The sequence below is a fragment of the Aythya ferina genome, assembly GCF_964211825.1.
Source record: "Aythya ferina genome assembly, chromosome: 10".
Classification (NCBI taxonomy): domain Eukaryota; kingdom Metazoa; phylum Chordata; class Aves; order Anseriformes; family Anatidae; genus Aythya; species Aythya ferina.
The window spans coordinates 12,550,055-12,573,344 of record NC_140306.1 but is presented as its reverse complement, the minus strand read 5'-3'; the positions used below and the strand labels follow the sequence as shown (position 1 = coordinate 12,573,344).

The following is a 23,290-nucleotide window of genomic DNA, read 5'->3' as shown; positions in this document are numbered from 1 at the left end:
ATTTGACTCATTCAATCTTTTATGTAAAAGTCAAAGGTCAAGTGCACATTTGGGTGCTTTGGTGAGGGTATGATCATTGGTCTTGTGTAAAAAAGGAATTCATTGTTCAAATATCTTGTCAAATAGCACATACTTCAAGGTAATTATACTCACTTGGCTTTATCCAGATGATTGGCATTATATCAAAGAGCAATTTGGGATACTGCTCAGCTAACATTCCCCTGGTGAGAGAAAGCAACAAAGTCATTATTTGTGGCTTGGTATTAAACCAAGCCAAGGCTGACAGAAAAAATAAAATCTCAGTGCTCTTTTTTGATGTTTGTTTTCCATATTCCATGCATGAAAAAGTATTTTTACATATAAAATACTTCTATCTAGCAATATAACGTTTATTTGAAGAATTTGTAAGAAAAGCAAAGTAAGTCCTACAGTCACAACAGTCTTAGTCTTAAGATGACTCAGGCTAGATACCAATTATTGGTTATTTTAAAAAGAAATTGGAGTATCTGCTTGAAATCTTTCTGCTACTCATGCTGCCAGATGATTTTTTGAAGGAGTGTATTTTAATGCAGATTAGCACATCCCAACATTTCCAGCACAATAATATTTAAGAGTCACTGTTTTATTTTCTCATCTTGAGACCATGGGAAGAATGAATATATTTTCAAGTGTTTTATTGTAATAGTATGAAAAGTAACTCTTGAAATATTTAAATCTTGTTTGAGCACTTAAAAAAGCTTTCTAAAACTGTATTAAAATAATTTTTACTGACTTTGTCCTGTCCCAGCGAGCTCCATCTAAAAATAATCCATGTATATAAACACCATCTGCTGGTGCAGTATCAGCAGTGTCCTGAGGAATAACCTACAAGAAATAAGTGATCTGTGTTAATAAACTTTCCTAGGTGTTTGCTTTCTCAGGTATTATACCTATTGCCAATGTTCAGAAAATCGATCCAAAATCAGAATAATATAGTACCTTCTTTGGGGTACTGCTTTTATACAAAACCATAAGGACAAAAGCTTTCTGTGGTTTGTTAGCCTTTCTGTTAATTTGTTATGTGGTTAACCTTACTGTAGGTTATAAAATAAGACTTTAATCACACAGACAAATATGCACTGTGTAGGCTGTTTTTTTTTCTCTGAGTGGAGGCCCAGGTCCAATGAGAGAACTACTTTCAAAATTTCTTTTACAGAAATGTGCCTACCTTATCACAGAATTAAATGTATGTCTTCAATTGCAGCATGACAATTGGAAAATGAACATTTCAGTCAGGATTTACTTAGTGTATCTCACTGTAACATCAGGACCCAGATTAATAAAATACACGCTTAATTTAATTTAATAATTCATCTGTACCTGAAATTCATATCCCAGAAGGTCAATAGGGATTCTGTGTTTCCTAGCATAGTTTTGCATAGCTCCAGTTAAAAACGCTTGAGTAAAATAGAATCCTGACAGCCAAAAAACTGTGGGCTTCCCTAATTCATACCAATCCTGGAAAGAGGAAAATGATACATTCAATAATCAGAAAGAGACAAATCCTATGTCCTTTGATCACTTTCTACATAATTGGATTTAGAAAATCTGGAAAACTCTATCACTTGTTTCCCAATATTCCTTTAACATAAAGGGCAAGTTATATGAAAAAAGTAGATTAAATAATTAGTAGCACTGCCTCTTGTACATTACCTGTAAAAATTTCAGCCTTTCCAGAAAATCTAGAATATAGCTCCCTAATGGTTTTAGACTAGGATACGAATGCTTAGCCCAATTCTCAGGAACTTTTCCAATAAGTAGACTGCCACACAGAGCCTCCAATTCTGCATCCATAACAACCAATCCTTTAATGGCTTTCTTCAGGTTAATTAGCGTTATGCGAATAGTTCGGATTAAACTAGAATTAAAAAAATAAGACAGAATTATTTTAAGTTCTTTATTATTTGTAAGATGCTACATATGCACTGAAAACAAAAAGGACTATAGTATGATCTATGGAATTTGTGTAACTGGTATATAACTAACTGTAACTGTTTCTTTAAAGACACATCTTTAATGTTACAGAGTTATTTAAGATTACAAAGAGTTGAATATATTCTTTTTTAATCTCTAATATAATCTATACTGTATGGTAAAACGATAAATTTGGAAATCCAAATGTGTATATGCTGTATACTAGTTGAAGGAAAAAGTTTTAGATTAAAAAATAAGAGGAGGGTAAGGTCTGAAACCATGGAGAATTACGGCCACAGAGTATTATTACAATTTTGGGAGAAACTGAAGTAGAAGGGGTAAATAGAGAAATAAAGAAAAAGGAGAGCAGAGAAAAACAAGGGAGAAAGAATGGAGGAGCAGGTAGAGATAAAAAAGAAAACTAGGAAAACAAAACTAGAAAGAGACTAAGGACCCAAAGAGAAAAATAAAAATGGATAGAGTTACACAATCTCAAGAAAAAATATGTTAAAGAGAATTATAGCAAGAAAGGCATCGGGAAAGGGGAAAACAAGTAAGAATTTAAAAACAAAAGCATATGAGATGATATAGAAATAAGCAGACATACTTCCAGCTACCAAGGAAATAAACTATTAACTGCGTGCACATTACAGTTTCTTAGCTCTTTGCTCTGCAGGCCAGAAAATGTGAAGGAAGAAAGTAAAATATAATGAAATACATTGAAAAAGTAGTTAATAAATAAATAAATAAATGAGAATATTGTTCATATTCTTTTAAAATGCCTCCTTAGACTCAGACTCTCTTCTTCTATCATGCACTTTTTCTTTTTCAGTTCATTTTACCACCAGATCATTTTTCCCAAAATCTACCCCACATTCTGAATTTCCAGTGTTTACGGTATATGAGTGGCTGAAAAACATTCTCTGATAATGGAGTGGTTTGGGTTACATTTAATAAAATAAAACCCTCTTACTTGTTAAATCTTTCCATTTCTTGCACCAACACAGTGTTCATACTTTCTTCGTATCTCACAGGATATTTAGCTAGGCAACTTTCAATGTCAAAATCGTTTGGAAGCTGTAAATGTCAACATGTTTAGAAATCATTCCACATATCATTATAAATTGGAGTTATATTAAAAGCACGCAGATATGAAACTGTTAAACTTGCTCATGAGTATCTAATCAATACTGTAGTAGCATAATCCAAATAAAAGCAATTAAGTTATATTTATCTTTTAAAAACCACCAAGATTTTTCCTTACCATGAAAAATTATAAATACATTTCCATTTTCTTTTTTTTAAACTTGTGAAAAAGAAAACAAGTATTCTTTCAAACTTCATTTGCTGTTTTCTCTGTCCTATCTCCTGTCTATGTTGTAAAAATAGTTTCAAAAGAAATATAGACACACAATTTCTTACTTTCATATTATTGCACTTAATTCTTTCCAATAGATTTTTCCTCCAATATGAAGTCAATTTTACAGTGAAGATTCTGTCTAAAGAATTTCTGCTTTGTAAAAAGATAAATTGGAGTCATTGGTACACTACAATACCTTGCTGAGAATATCATCTGCAATTTCATAAAGAGTGCTGTCACCACCTCCAGAAGAAGTTCCCTGAATGTCTCCTCCTTGTGTTAAAAGCAGAGATTCAAAGAGGATCTTAATTTGCTGAAGATCTTTTGAAATATCCACATTTTCATGCAAACCAAATACCTCTGGTTCCTGACTAAAGGGAAGATTCTAGGACAAAATACAGTAAATATTTGCATGAGATAAAGCAACAGACTGAGAATTAAATCCAACATTTGTTTAAGAAGCTGAGTGAAAAACTACTACTGACTTCAACAGAAAGTGGATAAGGACCTTAATGATGGGTATTGACAGACCATATTACTGGTGATATAGCCATTAACTCACACACAGAAAGCCATTTCTAAGGAATTCTTGATTATCTGTGCTACATCCTTCTATCTACCTTATTGAGTCACCCTCCCTCACAGAAACACATACTAGACCATAGCAAGGATCTTACAAGGATGTTAGGCAAGAAGCCAAGCACACAGTTAAACGTGCTGCAAACCTATTTTTTTTTAATGCAGAGAAGCGTTTAAGGGATGTGTTCTTAGCCATGTTCATTATGACGGTCATTTTGCTACTTTTTACCTTAATAAATTGAACGTAGTCCTCATATGTGCCTTTTGGTGGAGCATAATAGATTCCACTGGGAGAAAAGGTGTAACGAGGATTTTCAATTATTTCAGGATTATAAAAGTCATCTAGCATCGTCAGCAGTAAGCGTCTGTCCCAGTCATCTGTCACACGACCTCCATAATTGCACTCACCAGTTAGGTAAGATACAGCTTCAAATGGAACATGGCTATATTCATTTATGAATAACTGAAACACAAGAGAGACTTGAAATATCTGCAGAGCAACAGTCTGACCTACAAAGTGAGGGCCTGGAAGCTGTAGTGCATGCAAAACTGCCACTTACAGAGTTTTCTCCCCACTTAAGTGTTAGAATTCCCAAAGTTCTGATCCCCTCCCTTCCCCAACTCTCCTTCCAGGTAAAATTACTGTTTAAAATTAACAGGAGTTAGTAGTAAAAGCCTCTCATGAACATCAAAATTAATAAGTAATTCAAGTCATTCTTGAATTATTTACAAATGGATAGTTTCTTCAACTTAAACTTTCTAGAAGGACACTTCTCTTTCTTGTGCATAAAGAAATGTGTGTTTCACAGAATTTTTCTTCCAACCTTCAGAACCTTCTGATCTCTTTCATTAACTGCTTGATAACTTTAACAACTTCTGTAAATCAGTTTTAGCTCTCCTGATTTTGATCTATTAAAGTGCCTGCAGAAGACTCAAGGTCAAGTAGCATAGAGTACTTTGTTTTAGGGGACAAGAACAGTTTGGACCTCTGTTTATTTAACATTATATACATAAAAACAAAATTCCTTTTGCTAACCACAAAAGCCACCATAATAGGTGACTGTTTCTAGCATGGTGTTACTTACAGGACAATGAGCTCTTACATATGACAATTTAAAATTTATTATATATACACTCATTATATGTCATAAGTCTGTATGAACCAAAACCTCATGCGGAACAATTTTATTTCATTTGTCATTCTGAAAATATTTATAATATGATTGATGTTCCTTGCCTTTGTGGCTGAAGTGAGTTCATGGAAGTCTGATTAAAATTCTGTGAACATTTGATATAACTGAAGTGGATGCTCCTTTCTGACTATCAGGCTCTTCCCTATGGTTCATAAAATCAGAGATTAAATAAAAGCAGTGATAGATGATTTTACCTGCAGCTGTCTGATACTAATCCGCAAGTCTGATTCATTAAACCCATAGGGTATATTCCAACCAAGAGGCCCAAATTTTCTTCTCTCCTGAACCAGAGCGTGGAAAAAACAGACTCCAAAGAGCAGTTTCTCCCATACCTTCAAGAAAAACAAAACAAAACAAAAAAGTATCATAAAATGACTTATATGTTCATTCTATACAGCAATTTATACCAAGAACACACCATTTAATTACTACTCTGTCTAGTGTACAACTACAGGCAACTATGAAGTACATTGTGATTATTTGACTTGGGAATAATATATGGATACATTTGCCATGTATGCAAGCACACTTAGGTGTGCCATTATCATAAAAATCACAGAATGGTTTGAGTTGGAAGGAACCTTTAAATATGCTCTAGTTCTAATACCCCGCGATGGGCAGGGATGCATTTCACTAGACCGGTTGCTCCAAATTCCATCCAGCCTTGAACACCTCCAGGGAGGGGGCATCCAGAGCCTCTCTGGGCAACCTGTTGCACTGACCCTCCTCATAGTAAATATTTTATTCCTTATATCTAAGCTAAATCTACTCACTTTTATTTTAAAACCATTTCCCCTTGTCCTGTCACTGCACACCCTGATAAAGAGTATCCCCATCTTCCCTGTAATCCCCCATTACGTACTGGAAGGTCTCCACAAAGCTTCTTTAGGCTAAACAACTCCCAACTCTCTCAGCCTCTCTTCATAGGAGGACTGTCCCAGCTCTCTGGATCATTTTTGTGTCTCTCCTCTGGACCTACTCTAATAGGTCCATGTCTCTCTTGTGCTGGGGGCCCCAGACCTGGATGCAGTACTCCAGGCGGTGTCTCGTGAGGGGGCAAAGTAGAGGAAAATCACCTCCCTTCACCTGCTTGCCATACTTCTTTTGACGCAACCCAGGACATGACTTTCTGGGCTGACAGTACACATTGCTGGCTTATATTGAGCTTCTCAACCATCAGAACCCCATGTCTTTCCCTACAAGGCTACTCTCAATCTATTCATCACCAAGTCTGGTGATGCTGGGGATTGCTGACCCTGGTGCAGCACCTTGCACTTGGCTTTGTTGAACTGCATGAGCTTTGCTTGTGTCCATCTCTCAAGCCTGTCAAGGTCCCTCTGGATGGCATCCCTTCCCTCTGAAGTGTCATCAGCACCACCCAGGTAGGTGTCATCTGCAGACTTGCAGAGAGGACATTCAAACCCACCGTCCATGTGACCAATGAAAACGTTACAGTTTTATACAAGATTTTTCTCTTTTTCTGTGTAAAGGGGTGCTGACTTTGTAAGAATTCAAATATCAGGTATTTAATTTTAAGCCTCAGTAGACAAATATATAAAATATAGTTGTACTGTTAAATGTAAATCCTTAGTTGCACCCACTCACAGCTATATATATATTGATTACAATATTCTTTGCTGACTAATCCCACTGTTTTTTCACTTCCTTCACAGGTGATGATTAGCTAAGTGGTTCCTTATTTATCAGGAAGAGATATGGGCACTGCAGTACTAGTCCCTGAGAGCAAGAAAAGGATTTGAGTGCTTATCATCTCAACAGTGATAATGCTTATATTTATCCTAATTTTGTACTTTCAAAAGGAAGTTTGGCTTTGCATGTGCTTCTGTTTGGAATGGCATTACAGCTGAGTTCTGACCCTCAGTTACACAACTTGGACAGGTATCCTGTACTAATGAATGTTCGAAGTTTATACAAATTGTGTAATATGTACATGTAACATTTCAGATTTGTGTTATTTAATAAAGCCAAAGAAAACATTCTAGTGATTGCCACATGAAATTACCCAGTATAGCAATTCTCAGGTCATCATTTTAATCATTCTAAAACCTAAACTCACAATCACTTCAGCTTATGATATTAACTGGACAGAAATCAGTGTATCTGTGGATCAAAACAAAAAAAGCCAACAACAAAAACACCACCACCACACACAAACAAACAAACTGTCAAGAGATAAAGAGATGAGAAAATTACCAGCTCCTTTTCAGGGCATCCGGAGAAGAATGCAGGATCAGAAATAGGATCAGAAAGAAATGACTGAAGTAGGTTTAACCGGAGACCAGTAGGAGGTTCATTTGTCATCTTTACTCCGTTTTGCAGAATAGTTACTGGGAACTAGAAATTAAAAAATAGCAAAACTGGACTCAGAAAGTATGGAATATATAAATTATATTATTATAACAATACATTATTATGTTTTGTTTGTTATATTAACTGTTATCTGTAAGAAATCACATTTTAAAGATCAACAGATTAAAAAAGAACTCAAAGAAAGCTAAGACTGTGCTGTGAACTACAAACCTGTATTTTAAAGAGTTTTGTTGGCATTCAATACCTTACAGGTAAAATGTATGCTGCAAAAATAAATTTTTCAATTTATGTGAAAGAAAAACTCACAGGCAACAAAAAAACCTCCTTAATTACCCGTGCTGGCAATATGCAGCTCCATTCACTACTATACAAAATATCACACATCACAATATCAAAGTATTGAAAAGGTAGATTGGTATAGTTATTTTTAGAACTAATTTTTAAATGACCTTTCTTGATTAAATTATCTCTTCAAAAGCCTCTAAGCATTTGAGAAAAGTCCCACATTATTAGTTCCTTCAGGTATATGAAAAATTGGGATAAAATTTCACCAGCTTTTCCCTTCTATTAATAAATACTGTTTGTCAATACACGTACCTTTGGGGACGGGTAACTAGTAAGCCAAAGTCTGAAGTCTGGATGACATTTTTCACTGCTAAATTCTTCACATATTTTCTCTAGTACTGGCATCCAGGAGACAGCTAAATGACAATTTTGTAAACAAACCCAAGTTCCTTCTTCCATTCCTTCTTGAATCATTTTTGTAGCAATAGGTCCTTGTCCTTGTCCTAATGAGATGGACTGAAACTTATTTCCGACCATCTCTTTGTCATTTGCAAATTTCAGAAGGCCTTGAAAAGAAAGCATATGATTTTAGCGTTTCTTCATTAAAAAGAAGCTATGTCATGAAAAAATGTTAATTACTATTTTTAAAAAATATACATACAACAAGAAGGTATAGCTTTAGTGTAGATTGTAATTATTCAGTATTAAATAACGTTGTCCTTTTTAGGGAGCACGTGATTGTATCAGTCTGACATAATGCACTCAAATCTACTTGTGCTAAGGGCAAAATAATCTCCACTGTGTATTGAAGAGGAAGCGCAGGTCTCGAATCTGAAAAAATATTCTTGGCTTTCATTTTCTCTTTGTGTATATACTTACTGGACATGGGATCTGCTCCTGGAGATAGCACAAATATTAGAGGGATTGTAGAATTTGAATCTAAGTAACTTTTTGTTAGATCAAAAGGTGGTGGCTCTACAAATTTCTTCCCCAGTTTATCTGTTACAAACGTTGTTATAGCTGGACCAAGCTGGTGAAGTAAATACAGACTATTAACTTAAATCAAACATAAATGATTATTTCACAGCATCTTCAAAGTACACTGTACCCTAACTCAGTTAAATTCCTCAGCAAAACACCTAGAGAGAGACCTTTCTAGTTTGCACAGATGTGAGACTAGTTTTGCTGAATGCTTCAGAAGCATAGGTTTCAGCTCATGTTGTCACCCCCTGCCTTTCATTTCTTTTTTTTTTTTTCTTTTCCCCCAAAGGTGATTAAAATGTTTTTAGCAAATAAAAGGTAAAATAACTCATATGAGCAACACTGAATCACACTAAAACTTTAATTGAGGCTTTACCTAGTGTGAAGGACTAGCATGTTTCCCCCTTAGAATTAATTACACTAATGTTCACTAATAAGCAGTTGCAACATGTACTTTAAATCCTAACATTGGTTGTTCCTAAACAGCACACAATACAATTTGATAAGTGAAATAAGGAAGAATGTGTTAAAAGCTCTATTTGGCTGTTCAGCACATTTCATCTCTCTATTCCCATTTAACCTTTAGTATGAAAGCACATTGTACTGGACACTGTGCATTTCTTCTTCTTAACATGTCCTGCTCTTGGGTATATGGGGTGCATCAAAGAACAGACTGAACATGAATAAGCACTTGAAGAAAACTAGAACGATGAATATCCTCTGAAAAATGCAAACAGAATATCTCAGATGATGCTTCTGGTGTTTTCACTGCTTAATTGAAAAATAAGAATAGCATTTATTTTCTTAATAACCTGTTCTTAATAATCTGTTGTTCATCATATTTTCTTTTAACAACTATTTTTTTTTTTTAATAACTATTGCAAACTATGGTATAAGACCTGCAACAGTCTACAAACACATGATAATGTATCATTTTACCTTGTCTGGCCTTAAGCACCGAAGAATTACCATCTTTTGTAATTCGTTTAATGTATTATTCCATTGTTCTGGTAACGGAAAGCTTTGTGGCTCTTTGCTGTCATAAATTTTTTGCCATTCACCTATATTTTCAGTCACGTGATTCCTAGAGGAAAAAGTGCTTACAGTTACTGTAAATACTTGGAGTGTATTTTGATATTTATCAAAAATACATCTATATCAGAAAATAATCCAACAGCTGAATGAAGCTCTTTCCCCAGCGTGCTGTTGCAGAAATACAAGACTTCACCTGAAAGGTTCTGCGTTGACAGTAAGCTCTGCTTCCTCTTCTATCCAGCATTGTGTGGTACTTGAAAGAATCATAGGTGTGGGATGATGGCATGAATTTTTGGCTTCTTGTATTTCAGGAAAAACTCCACTTTAGAACATTTCTTTTCAGCATGTTGTGCGTAATTTGTTCAAAAACAATTATGGATAATTCATATAATTTTACTATACCTCAGTCCTTTCAAAGCTGGGATTTCACTTGCACGACATATTTCATCCCAGCTCTTATCTGGTAGCCAAGATGGATCTGGATTCTTGTATTTATTCTTGAGACCCACACCACCAGTTAGTAAGAACATAAACTCTTGACGTTCAATTTCATTTTTAGCCCTATATTCCAGGCAGGGAAAAAAACAAAAACAAACAAACAAAAAACAGTTAGCAATACTCCTACTGCAGTAACAGCTAAGATCAGATCACAGTATTCTAGACAATCAAGAAATTGTATGGTAGAGAATGACTGATAACACCTACAGTAATGATTTCAAGATTTAAAAGTATATATCTACTTATTTGTTTTTAAAAAGTGCTATTATTCTTAATTTTTAAAGGCTTGATAGAAAAAATAGATTCTGGGAATACAATAAAGGAAAAAATTAGGCCAGGAAGAATGGTCCATATACAGGTATGTACACACTGTTATTAAATAGATATGTGCATTATAGTCATGATCACACAATTTTGAATTTATCTTTCATTTCACAATGTATTAGCACAAAATTCCCCTCCCCCCAAAAAAAGGCACAGGAAGACAAATAAAAAGACAGTAGAAGAGAGAAGACTACAACTGAGATCTCATGATGGATGCAAACAGGTATAAGAGGAAGATGAGGGAAAATGGAAAAAAAAATAAAAAGACAAAAAATTAGAAGTTGCTAGAATGGCACAATAGCATCAGACTTCTATTTATAAACTTATTAAGTAATAGCAATAGCTTTTGATACTACTATCCATTTTCTTTAAACGGATGTATTTTCTTTAAAAGATGTATCAGTGACTAAGCCATTGGTTTAAATATGAACACAAACATTTTTTCTGTAACGTGCCCAAAGGCTATAGTAGTGATACATGTACCTACATCTTTCACTAGTCCATATTATGAGTATTTAAAACCCCAAATATTCTTGACTTTTTCCCCAGTAAGAAAATCATTGGTTTCTGTTATTAAAAACTTAAGAAAAATGAGCTTACATGAGAAGATTGCAGCAGAGTAAAAAGGAAAAGAGCAGCTTGTCCTTTTCAAACAGTGAGCGACACACATTGCAGTACAAATTGTATGTAAAGTGATCAGTTAGATATCGAAGTCGCTTCTCCAAAATTTTGGATTTGTTACTAAGAAGAAACAAATAAGGTGAGACTTCAGATTTAATAACTTAAGCAAATCAGTTAAGAATCTAAATCTATTTAACGTTGTGGATGAATCATATTAAGCCTGCATGCTCCACAAGAGACATAGAAGCCCATTTCCCCCCAAATTCAATTACACTCAATGCTTCACAGCTCTGTTTAGAGTTCCGAGCAAAATAATGAACTGATTTGCTGGAGTTAGGTGGCAGCACTCTTGTAGTGTTCATAGTGAACACCCTTTCTATAAGCAAGATTCTTACAAATACTTAAATATTAGTCTGCAGTGCATGCTTACAGTTCATGACTTGCTCAAGCAGTGACTAAAAAGAATATTTATTTTACTAACAAATTATATTTTGTTTCAAAAGCCTACATTTAAAGAGGGCTGAGAGGTAAATGGTTTAAAAACAGAGGGAACTGTTCAGAAGAAGAGAATGAAAACATCTTATTTTATACTATAAATACTGTATTTACCTATCATGAATAGAGTTGATGAAGAGATTAACAAACCAGCTAAGGGAGTATTGGTACATGGGATCAATGTTTGCCAGGTCTGCAATACTGAAGAACAGCACCGATGAATGCTTTGCAATTGGTCGATAGCCTTCTCGAGATTCAGCTATTTTAAGCTCCGTTTTCTCTGCAACCTACATATCAATAGTAATTTCAAGTTTGTTTGTTTGTTTGTTTTCCCCAAAGACAATCTTCCTGTTCTTTGGAACAAAAATGTTCCTACCAAGTAACATCATTAAAATATTTCTACACAGCACTTTCTAACACTACAGTGAGACAACTTTAATGTTCCAAAATGCACAATCACAATAGGTAATGCCTACACTAGGAAAATGAGCACTTTAATGCAGCAGTGCCCGATCTATTTATCTATACTGTAGGATGCAATAGTCAAAACAAAGGATAAACATGTCACAACAGTTCTGATGCATCATTTAGCTGCAACTGTATCAATCTTTATCTCTGCAATATTAAAAAATATGGGCAATTTCGGACTGCTCATGTATTTAAGCTCTATTTATTCTACTACAAATCAGCTTTATACAAAATAATACTTTGAATATAAAAAGGTTTTTCAGAATTAAACTGTTAGACATATTCTAAGATTACCCTTAATAGGTATTAACAAAAGGACAACATCAGCTTAAAGAAAGTTTGATTTCTGTTAAGTCTGTAATAATTTTGAAAACATCTTTATTCTTTTATTATTTGGGTCTCATTTACTTCAGATGGTATTTTATTCATTAAATATAACAAAAGAATCTAGGCTTGAATACCTATATTAGTCACCCAGATTATTAATGTCTGAGTTTTCTTTTTGTTTTTAAAATTAGGTCCTTCCTTTAGCTTAACATGTTACCTTAACTTCAGAATTTGCCACTTTTTATTCAGTCCTTTAGATAGATATATATTCTTCAAAACGTGTAAATTGGAGACTGAATAAACCACCTGTGGAGATTCTAGAATAGTCCAAATCTTATTTCTTCATATTTCACCAGCACAGAATTTCTTCCTTGCATCTAATCCACAGTTCTTTTGCTAGCTGCAAATTTTACATTTAATTTGTACATATTATTAAGGAAAAAACATTATCATTCCTTACCTGCTGTTTTTTTGTGATTTCATTGGCCGTTATTTTAGCAGAATCCAAGATCTCAATAGCACTCTCATCTTCCAGAATATTCCCTTCAGATGACTGTAAGGTTTCTAAAATTTTCCTCTCAATTTCTTTTAGATTCTTTTTATTGGCTGCAGACTGAAGGATGAGAATATTTCTTTCCTCTTCTAATTCTGGTCTGATGAAGAAAAACACGTATAGCAAACATAGTCAATTCTCATCTTCCACTGACTATAAAGGAAGCCCATGAAGACAACTCTCTGTTCCCACCATAAATATTTGTGAGTATTCCCATCAGTTTAAATGGGTTGATACTGTTGAGCATATATTTATAACAGAGTACAGATTTCTTTGCATAACTTCAGTATTTGGAAATGAATTGCTGAGTTTTAACATCTTAGTACTTTACAAATGTCGGCACATCCAAGTTTTACTTTATTATATCTCTGGATCTGAAAAAAAAGTGCGATATGCGGAGTAAGTTTACTCCTGGAAGCAGTTTTTTAGCAAACAGAATTTAGCCCAATTGCATAGACAGCTCTGTATGACCCAGAAACTACTTTATGTCTCTGTGAAGGTTCAGATAAGACCTGTATTAAGTTTCAGAAGTACTCTGTATTTATTTCGCAAGAAATTAAAACTAAATCTTAATAATTCAGCACCTATGTCTGGCAGCTTAATCGACTTGCAAAAACACAGTAATGATTTAAACATAGAAAACTATGTCAATATTATTCAAAAATAAAAGAATATTACAGGAGAAAATTGCCATAAAAAAAAATAAATTGATTTTACATCTGCTATTTTGATTATCTGTTGACTCCTCACAGTAAACGTCACATAATCTACTTGCATTTCAGTGAAGTCCTAGTAAACTTTGTATAAGACAACTTAGAAAACCAAAAAAAAATTTAAGCTTTTACAGAGCAACACTTAAAACATGTAACATTCATTTTGCTTTACAACAAATTCACCTCTCATTTCCTTGGAATTATGCCATAAAATATTTTAAGTGGCCGTTTGCCAAACAGAGATACCTACCTCTCTTTTGCTACAACAATACCTAGCAATTGGTCTTCAAGTCCCTCTGGTGTTATCATAAAATTGAGTAAAGAAACTTTTGTAGAAAGTTCAGGCAAATAATGTGGATTTCTCAGTTTTGTGGTAATAAAAAACTTGAAATCACTGGAATACTCAATAACCATCTCACCAAGCCTGATACAATCCATGCCTCCTAAAGTTAAAATTAGAAACATTAAGAAAAACTTTATGTCAATTGCTTATAGAAAAAAACATTATTTCTGTGATGAATTAAAAGCAAATTTAAATGACAATTTTCTGAAAAGTAAAAATGAATACATAAATCTGATACTCTGCAAAATTTTCACATTGACTGAAATTTTCAAACTGATTCAATCCAATTTCTACTGTACTTTCAATGTACATATACAATACCAGAGATGGCAATTGAGAACAGTGAAATTATTCTCAAATACCGAATTCTTAGGGACTACCCTTTCCTTCAATTATCTTTCTGAAATAAACTCCAGTGAACAGTGTTTCAACTTTTCCCCTTTTCATTTCAGAACGGAGGAGCACATACTTGTGCTTGTCTGCATTTTCCGTCTTTTTCCAGATAAAAGAGAAAGAAAAGTTGAAAACCAAAGTCACAGCTACTCAGCAAGTTTCAGAGAAGCACAAGAAAGCTGTGGAGGTAGCAATAAACCAGGAAGTAAACCAGACAATAACATAGACTAAAAGCTGAACAGTAATGTAATCCATGGTTTAAAATTATCTTGATGTACCTTGCTTAAAAGTCTGTTTAAGTAGCAGAGGTTCAAGTGATGGGTCTAGTTCTTCCCCAACATTTTCCAGAAGAAGTGGAGTTCCAAACTGAATGCAGTTCTCCAGGGTTCTCATATAATCTGTGTCACTGACCTTGATAACATTCAGGCGGTTTTCTTTCTCAAGATTCTTGATCCATTTATTTGCTTGACCTTGAGGATCAATCATTAATGGCCTAGAATACACAAAAAAAATTTCTCTGTTCTTGCAGAAATTTCAAGCTATATTAAAATGCTTCTGTGTCAGGTTGTCAAGGGAAAAGTGATAAGTTTTAAAATAACTGAAATCAAGATTTTAACTGACAAATGGAGTACAAGTGTTTTATCACAACTTGAAAAGTAATAGCAAAAATAGTTTTAAGGGGTGCAAAAAACATTCATAACTTTTTCATAAAATACACCTGAAAGCAGAATTCTATGAAAATCTCGTTCTGTCCCTCCACTAGAACTATCAGCATTTATTTATCTATATTTTTAAATTAAGTTTATTTTTACAAATGCTGATAGTTTTGAGTTCTCTCTCACATATCTTTGTACCTAAAAAAAAATCAACAATCAGTTGCAGTTTGAATCTGAGATGTTAGTATATTAGTTGGTATAAGGCTGGAACTGTAAGAAGGGCAGGGCAAGATGACTGTATTTTGATTTTGTTGAACAAAATTTGTTCCCCTTTACTCTTGCTGATTTTATCCATATTTATGTATTTTAATAGAAGTCAAGAATGAACAACATTAAACATCTCCTCTTACTGCACCCTTCAGAGAATTTAAGTAACATTCAAATAATGGAATTATACATTGTAATTCAAATGCAATCTGAATCTATAGTTAAGACGCTTAAGATAACACAGATCACAGGAACATTAATAGGAAGTTTTATAATCTTATGTTCCAGCTGAGTGCAGACAATTTGTAGATAGCTAATGGGAGCTTTCACATCACTGCACCTCCAGAAAACTTCCAGTAACTATATATTCAAATTCCTCTAGTCTAATACCTCTCAAACTTATTAAATTCAGAAGACAAGGATAAAAGGTTTCCAGTTCTGCTTTCCAGTACATTGTATTTACAGAGGCTAAACTGTCTCTAGATGTTTAAGGTTTTTGTTTGTTTGTTTGTTTTGTTTGTGTGTGTGTGTGTGTGTGTGAAATCTTGGGTTTTCTTGGATTAGAAAATTAAACCTTTTTGTCACCTACCAACGTCTGGAATTCTCAACAATGACCCCATTGTCTACAGAAAAGACATCAGTTGGTAAACCAGCAATATTCCAGGCTCTTATTTTTATTGGGTCACCAAGAGTATTACTCAAAGAGAAAGTATCAGAACAAGGGATATTTTTCTTCTGCAAGAAAAGAAAAATAGAAAAAAAAAAAAGAAAGAAAGAAAGAAAAAAAAAAACAAACAAACCTTTATTACATGTTTCTTTACATCTTTTATTAAATGTCTTCAATTCAGATGGCCAAAGTACATTTCCTTTTAAGAATTTTTTTAAGAGATTTTAAAGTTAATTCTTCTATTTAAAGGCAAAAGAGAGAAAATTCTGAGATTATATTTAAATAATAATCAAGCCTCACAAAGTTAATGATGTGCTCTCAATTTCAGACATGCTATTTTAAGTTTGAAGTAAATTCACTAATTCAATGAAGTCTAAATTTACATAATATTGGATTAGCAGAATTTATCTCACTTATTTTAATGAGTTTTATTAGGCTAGTAATAAACAAATTAAAAAGGATTTTAGGTTTAGGCCCACATTATGAAGCCTTTTGCAGCAGTCTAAAAAAAAACTATTAAAAAATAAGATAATGTTCTAACCTTGCATAGCTTGCTCCAATCTTTCGTACATTCTTGTCGAAATCCAGCAGTAAATGCTCCTAGATAAGCTATCACACCAGCTGATATCAGAACATCTCCTGTCAAATTATCATACACGTCTTGAAGATCATTTGCAGCATTATTCCATCTATGACAAGCAGAAGATAAAGAATAAAATGCTGCTGAAACCCCCACATTTATGGCATTGATGACAAGCATCAACCTTTTTGTTATTGTTATATCATATATCATATAACATGTATGTACACGTTATATCTGTATCTCTATATAGAGAGATGTTGTTATATATATTACATTGTTGTTTCTTCATATTTTCAGTACTTTCTCTACAATTCTCTCAATGTTACTGCCTGCATTTTTATATTACACAGAATCCAAAATCAAGAATCTTCCAAGGGCCCAAACAGTTATAATCCCATACAACCTTCAGATAGAAATAGAGTATTAAAGTCTCAGAGAACTGATGTAGAAACTAATGTTTCTACAATAGATACTATATCTGACATTTGAACTTTAATCTAACCTTGATTTCTCTCCACCAAGGCCTCCAATCAACTTCTCTGCTCGTTCTAGTTTTTTAGCACACAGATCAACCTGGAATTCTAAACGAGCCTTTTCTTCAGTTTTCTCAGTAAAGGTTTGTTCCAAAGCAGCCAAACGATTTTCGACCTCTTCAAGTTCATCTCTCTTCTGATTCAAAAGTGCTAGTGTCTCTGCTAAGGATTGCTGTGCCTCTCTCAAACGATCTTTCTTGGGTGCAACAACCTATTCAATTGCAAACAATACACAAATGCACATTTTGTATATTTATTATTTAATAACAATGCTTAAGGTGAAGATACCAAGCAAAGGAAAAAATTCATAATCACTGTGGGATTAGGATCAAAAACTTACCTTTGCAACCCTGTCATACACCTCCATTGCCATTATCCACTTACACAAACCCTCTGCTGCTGAGGAAGCTTTAGCCACCTTTGGTGGATCAAACTCTGGATTAGTCAGGTATTCAGCCCGAATCTTCTGCATGACAGCTGCCTGGATAATGAATGCATTACAGGTTATTAAATTTTTCATACAGCAAAGGCTTGCTGCTGACACTGATTGCCATTTCTCTATATACCAAAATAGTAAAGAACTGCTCAGCATTTATTAATTGTTGTAGAAACCACTTCTCATTTGTTTCCTTAAATTTCCCTGTCACTCTTTGCAGCCTTTCATGTTTTCATCCTAATCCTATCCTTATCCTTCATAATCACACAATTAGTGTATATTCCATGTGGCAGTTACTTAAGTGTTAAGATCATTACAGTCATATAGAAGCCATAATTTACACTGTCCCTTGATGAAAAACATGCTATTTTCATTATTTGCTATCATTTCTTGACACAGCTATTGGGACTGACTATAAGAATGTGTATCTACTAACATAAGACAAGATCTGAATTAATTACATTGCTTGTACCTACTTTTTGGAACCAGCTTTCTAAAGGGCAAAGCAAGTTCAATCTCTACTGAACTTGGAAAACTGCAAGGATCACACTCTTGAATAGTAGGTCATCATTTGAAGTTATGTAGCTAGTACATTTTGGTTTATTGTGTATGTTCTAGTATATGTAAAAAAATATTGCCCATTTTTTCAGCATGCATGCAATCAAAATTACACAATTAGAAAAAAAAAACATTATAAAAAGAACCAATGTAGACAGTTATTTTAGAAAATGAAAATATAATACTGGAATAATTTACTGAGAAAAACTATCTTAAAAAAAAGGCATGGAAATATTGGACAGGGATCAAACGTTCACTGTCTCTACAAAATAAATAAATAAATAAAAATAAAACCAAAACAAAACACGTGAAATGAGGCTAAGAGGACCAAGCTTCAGAAGAAAGAACACAGTTTTTCATGTCACTTAAAATAGACTTCTGGAGTGCTTTGTGAAAAGATCTTGTGGATATTGAAAGCGTATACAATCTTAAGGGGACTAGAGAAGTTAAAGAAGAGTGATTCACCAAAAGCTATTAAAAACAGAAACTATCTAACTTAGGGCATCCTTCATTTAAATTCTGGGAGGGTGGAAAAATATTTGGTGAAAGTACCATACACACTATCCCTATTCTTATCAAGGCACCTAATTATGGCCATTTTGGGGTAAGACAGATGACAGTTTTGTGTTATTTTTATGTCTTTTTTTATGAGATAGTACTTTTAAATTTCAAAGTTAGAAACATTTGTGCACAGGACATTTCATTCAAATAGAAAATAGGCAAAATAGAAGCCTTAGAAACTCCCAAAGGGAATTTTAAATCCTTTTGAAATGCCACTTACGAGGAAGAGAGAAAGTTTGACTCATTTGCGATGACAATATTCATCCTATAAAGATGCCTTGTAATCTTGTAAGCATTGTTGGTCATAATAAAATGACAAATTCTGGCCAAATGCGGCCACTAATATAATATTTTCTAATTTTCCCCCCCTGGAAGAAAATATACACATGGCAAAAACTACTGAATATTTAAACAAAAATCATACCGGAATATTGTCCTTGTCATACTCTTTCAAATCCTTTAAGAAATTCATGTCACCAAGCAGTTTCTTGCTTGGACCCCAGTAATCTAAAATCTACAGAAGAAAGCAGGAAATAACTTTTCAAACTTTAAAACAAACACACGCACAAAAAAAGAGTAACCTTCTCTAATAATCATGTATATTTAATACGGATGATCTTGTATCTCATTGACACAGCAATGAAGTCTATCGTATCAAATATATTCCCCCAACCAAGTCTAAAACCAGGCAGTGACTCAGGGAAGAATTATTTATTATCTCTTTACCTATATACGAGTTAAGCAAATTACATGTTTTCTTTGCATGTTTCAAAATTCCAAATTATGTAAATTGGACACTGAAGATGTCTGAAGCATAGTTTTCAGCAAAATAATGAATGGAGGCTGTAAATACTTGCTTACTTTACTGGACCTTGTGTTATTTTACTTATTGAACAAGTGCTCTGTGTTGTGACAAAGAATATGAATTACACTTTTTTTTGCAACTCACAAGTGTGTCATATTACCTTGCCTCCAGTCCCCGAAGGATCTGGAATTCTTTCAGGTTTGATGTCTTTCATGACACAGACAGCAGCCATGACAAGTTTGACACCAGATGGAGGATTTTTCATTGATTTGACAATTGATATATCAGAAGGCTAAAATAAAAATCACATTAAAAAAAATAATTATGATGTTATGCTCTTCTCACCACTAAGATAAATGAAAAGAAAAAAAAAAAAAAAGAAAAGAAAAAAGAAATTACAGCACCATTGCCAATGAACATAATTATAAAGGACTTTAAGGACTTTTAGAAGGGATGATACAGCATTAGCTAGACAATTAAAAATACCCATTAATTTATCCTATGCAGAGGTAATAAAAATGAAAGAAATACTAGTAACTATAAACTAATGATTAACTAAAATTATATTTTTAAAAGTCTAGGTCAGAATACTTTTATATGCTTTCATAAGCATCATCTAATATATATCTCATATCCTTCATGACTCCTACAAAGCAAATCCTGCAGGACTTTGTAAAAAATACTGCTTTCAGATCATGTCTAAGTCATGACTAAGTTATGACAAAGAGGAAACCTTTCACTTAAAGATCCAGATAATTCTTAGGCACAAACATTAGCTTTCTAACACATTGCTGGTTAACTTTAACTTAGCTGAAAGAAAAAATTCAGCTGATACTCCTGTTGATAACTTCAGGTTTTGGGTACTTTCCCCACAGGTGGACTTTCTTGCAAAGGAACAAACAAAATTTTAAACGCACAACCCTCCCCTCCCCACCCCCCTTCTGTACTGTAATCTGAGTACATTGGAATGAACATCTACTGAACCATAACTGTTAATAGGTATTATATCTCTTTTGCTAAAACTCAGGAAATTTAGTACTTTTTAACATCCTTTCATCTCAGTGCATTCTTTCCCAAATAAACGGAAGAGTATCATCATATTAAGTAACTCTTCTGACTGTTGAAGTTTAGATTAGCTTGCCTTTAAAGTGTCAAGAGCATTAAGTGCAGCCTCCAGCGCTGGGATCGCCTCTGCCAGATCACTTTCACACTCATTTTTCAAAGCCTGAGCTTCTTCAGCTTTTTCTGTCGCAATTTCTTCATCTACTTTTACAATTTTTCTTTTTTGTTCTACTTCTGCAGATTCTATTTCTATAGTCTAAAGAAAAAAAGATATGGGTGAGCTTCCTACTGAATGATGAAACAAATTGAGATTACCTAGGTTAGCAGTTATGGAATAATTTGATATTCTCTTTTTATTTTTCAGTATTTCAATATTTTCATGTATTTTCAATTTATGTTAAAGGAATAATTTATTTCTTAGCATTGTTACGGATCTCGCAGCATTGTTATGGATCTTTAACAGTAGGTACACTGCATGAAATCAGATTACCATCAATAAAAGCTAAGCTATGTTCGAAGTTCATGAAAGAAAACAAGTGTGCGCCTAAGGCTGTAATTCAAAACTGACTAGCTTTTACTGTGAGTTTTCATAGCTTCAGTTTGTATTACTGACTACATAAATTTATTTTATGTTCAGGGACAAGTCAACCCTTCAACCAAATACTCCCTCTTCAGTTCTGCAGAAGTGATATTTATTTTTCTTAGATGCTGTTTGCTCGTAGTGGTGGAGCTGAAATCTCAGTTTCTTAGAGTAGGTAGAAGACATACCACTGTATCTGTAAAAATACTTACAAGCACCAGAAGCCAGTGCACAGAAATGTTACTCAAATTTCACTTTTTTTGTGATGCGACCGTAACATACCAGATGTGTTTTTTCTCAAGTCAGAGTTTTCAAATACACTTAAGAGACTGTTCCCAAATCCCAGTAAATTTCTATGAAGTTACTCCTTTTGAGGATCCTTTTAAATATCAAGTGCATAATCCCTGTGCATGCAAAGACAAACCATGCAATACTTACCTTGCTTATTTTGTATGCTGAAAAACCACAATGTTTGTGAATAATTGTGAGAAACCCAGTCTAACCCCTATTAGCGTGAATGTTTCTCTACCATCCTTTAGCACAGAGCTTAGACAAGGACTGTGTATTCATTTGACTGTATATGTATTTTAAATAAAAAGTAAAATTTTCTTCCAGTTCAAAGGATATAAGCACAAACAGTGGCAAATTTTACAGTACTGCTAAGTGCAGTAAACAAGAAGCTCAAAAACCTGAACTCAGCTCTTATTTTCTAAAAGATACATATCGGTACCCATATGTAGGCATATTCTTTAGAATCTGTCAACAGTCAGCCGAGACACAGAACTACATTGTATGATTAGATTCCTCATTCAAAACTAATTACTATGAAGGTGAAATATATGATATATATATGCACATGCCTGTGTTAAGAATACGATGTTTTATGCAACTCTACCTTCATCATGTTTGCATTATCCAATTTAGCCTCTTCCAGTTTGGGCTGCAGCTCAACTAGTTCTTGTTTCATCTCACCAACCTATACATATGCAAAAGAATTAACCAGGATTCTTAATTGCAAAATATAATTTCCAACAATTGATTTAGAACCCAGAAAATATCCAATGACTAATTTATTGGTGGAAGAAAATAACATTTGTTTTCAAATCAAAACACTTCAGAGACTTATTTTTATCTCATGTACACTCTCTAATTTTAAGAAGTACATTCATTTTTAGTACATTCTCATAACTATTTAGGAAGGGAAGCTCTGTTCACATACTGCTTAGAAATGCATGCTTAGAGGCCTTTGGACTCTAACATGACAGCTATGAATGCAGGAAAAAAAAGCAAAACAAATTCATTGTATTTTTACTGTTTAAGATTGACCTTGGGATTGATCTTGAGATAATTTGTTTGAAATTAATCACACAAATTATTAGGTATAACAGAAAAATAATATATCATAAAAAACCTGTATGGGTCACTTTTGTATTTGCTAAAATGTACTGCCCCTCATTGTTAGAAAATATATTTTTTTAAACAAGGAATATTTTGTTCACACAGACCCAAACTAGAATGCAAATCATTTCTTAATTTTAACCAGACTTGGAAACAGAAAATTAAGGCTGCTCCCCACTTGAAGGAAACAAACCTCCATATATTTAAAGATCTGAAGTAGTGCTTTTGACTTATCTCTCTAGCAAAAGACCTGCTTCTGCCAACCATTCTGTATTTTCAGTTCCACTTCCATCCCAAATCACCTGTGATTCAGCAAAAGCTAGTTTATCTAGTCCATTCACATATTTCTTCTTGGCTGTCATTACAGAGTCTCGTTTCTCAGTCAGAAGTTTCCGAAAGGCAGCAATAAGTTCAAGATAAGAAGTGGGAGTAACATAATTATGGCGTTTGAGACTTTGAAAAAACCTATTAGAAATAAAGGATACCTTTAATTGTTGTTATTATTATAATTATTCACCTAACTATTGGTAGAAAAGGTATGCACTGAACTATTTGTCAATTAAAAGAAGTAAATGGTTTCCACAATTTTATATATTTTAGGCAGACAAAGCTTATACATTAACTTATAAGACAGAAATGAGTGGTCATGCAACTCAGCCACCTATCTTGTTTCTTGCCCCTTCTAAATCAATTTTTGAGTTCTCTGATGTTCATTTTACTCCTTCCATTAGT

General features: G+C 33.7%; 1 protein-coding gene across 1 annotated transcript in view; it reads right to left on the bottom strand.

The window, feature by feature from the left end:
• The window catches only part of DNAH12 (dynein axonemal heavy chain 12), a 68,797-nt gene that overhangs the window by 4,189 nt on the left and 41,318 nt on the right, over positions 1–23,290 (bottom strand). The window contains exons 47-73 of the mRNA XM_084531247.1: positions 22,861–23,023; positions 22,056–22,136; positions 20,660–20,836; positions 19,679–19,810; positions 19,138–19,227; positions 17,499–17,639; positions 17,128–17,369; positions 16,584–16,731; positions 15,965–16,110; positions 14,731–14,945; positions 13,967–14,159; positions 12,911–13,103; positions 11,770–11,942; positions 11,140–11,280; positions 10,120–10,278; positions 9,622–9,766; positions 8,581–8,731; positions 8,014–8,267; positions 7,300–7,440; positions 5,280–5,417; positions 4,122–4,355; positions 3,510–3,698; positions 2,927–3,030; positions 1,693–1,897; positions 1,360–1,497; positions 773–864; positions 154–221 (exon numbers count right to left, since the gene is read on the bottom strand). Of these exons, the coding sequence (XP_084387373.1) occupies positions 154–221; positions 773–864; positions 1,360–1,497; positions 1,693–1,897; positions 2,927–3,030; positions 3,510–3,698; positions 4,122–4,355; positions 5,280–5,417; positions 7,300–7,440; positions 8,014–8,267; positions 8,581–8,731; positions 9,622–9,766; positions 10,120–10,278; positions 11,140–11,280; positions 11,770–11,942; positions 12,911–13,103; positions 13,967–14,159; positions 14,731–14,945; positions 15,965–16,110; positions 16,584–16,731; positions 17,128–17,369; positions 17,499–17,639; positions 19,138–19,227; positions 19,679–19,810; positions 20,660–20,836; positions 22,056–22,136; positions 22,861–23,023 (4,253 nt within the window). The remainder of the gene's footprint in view (positions 1–153; positions 222–772; positions 865–1,359; positions 1,498–1,692; positions 1,898–2,926; positions 3,031–3,509; positions 3,699–4,121; positions 4,356–5,279; positions 5,418–7,299; positions 7,441–8,013; positions 8,268–8,580; positions 8,732–9,621; positions 9,767–10,119; positions 10,279–11,139; positions 11,281–11,769; positions 11,943–12,910; positions 13,104–13,966; positions 14,160–14,730; positions 14,946–15,964; positions 16,111–16,583; positions 16,732–17,127; positions 17,370–17,498; positions 17,640–19,137; positions 19,228–19,678; positions 19,811–20,659; positions 20,837–22,055; positions 22,137–22,860; positions 23,024–23,290) is intronic.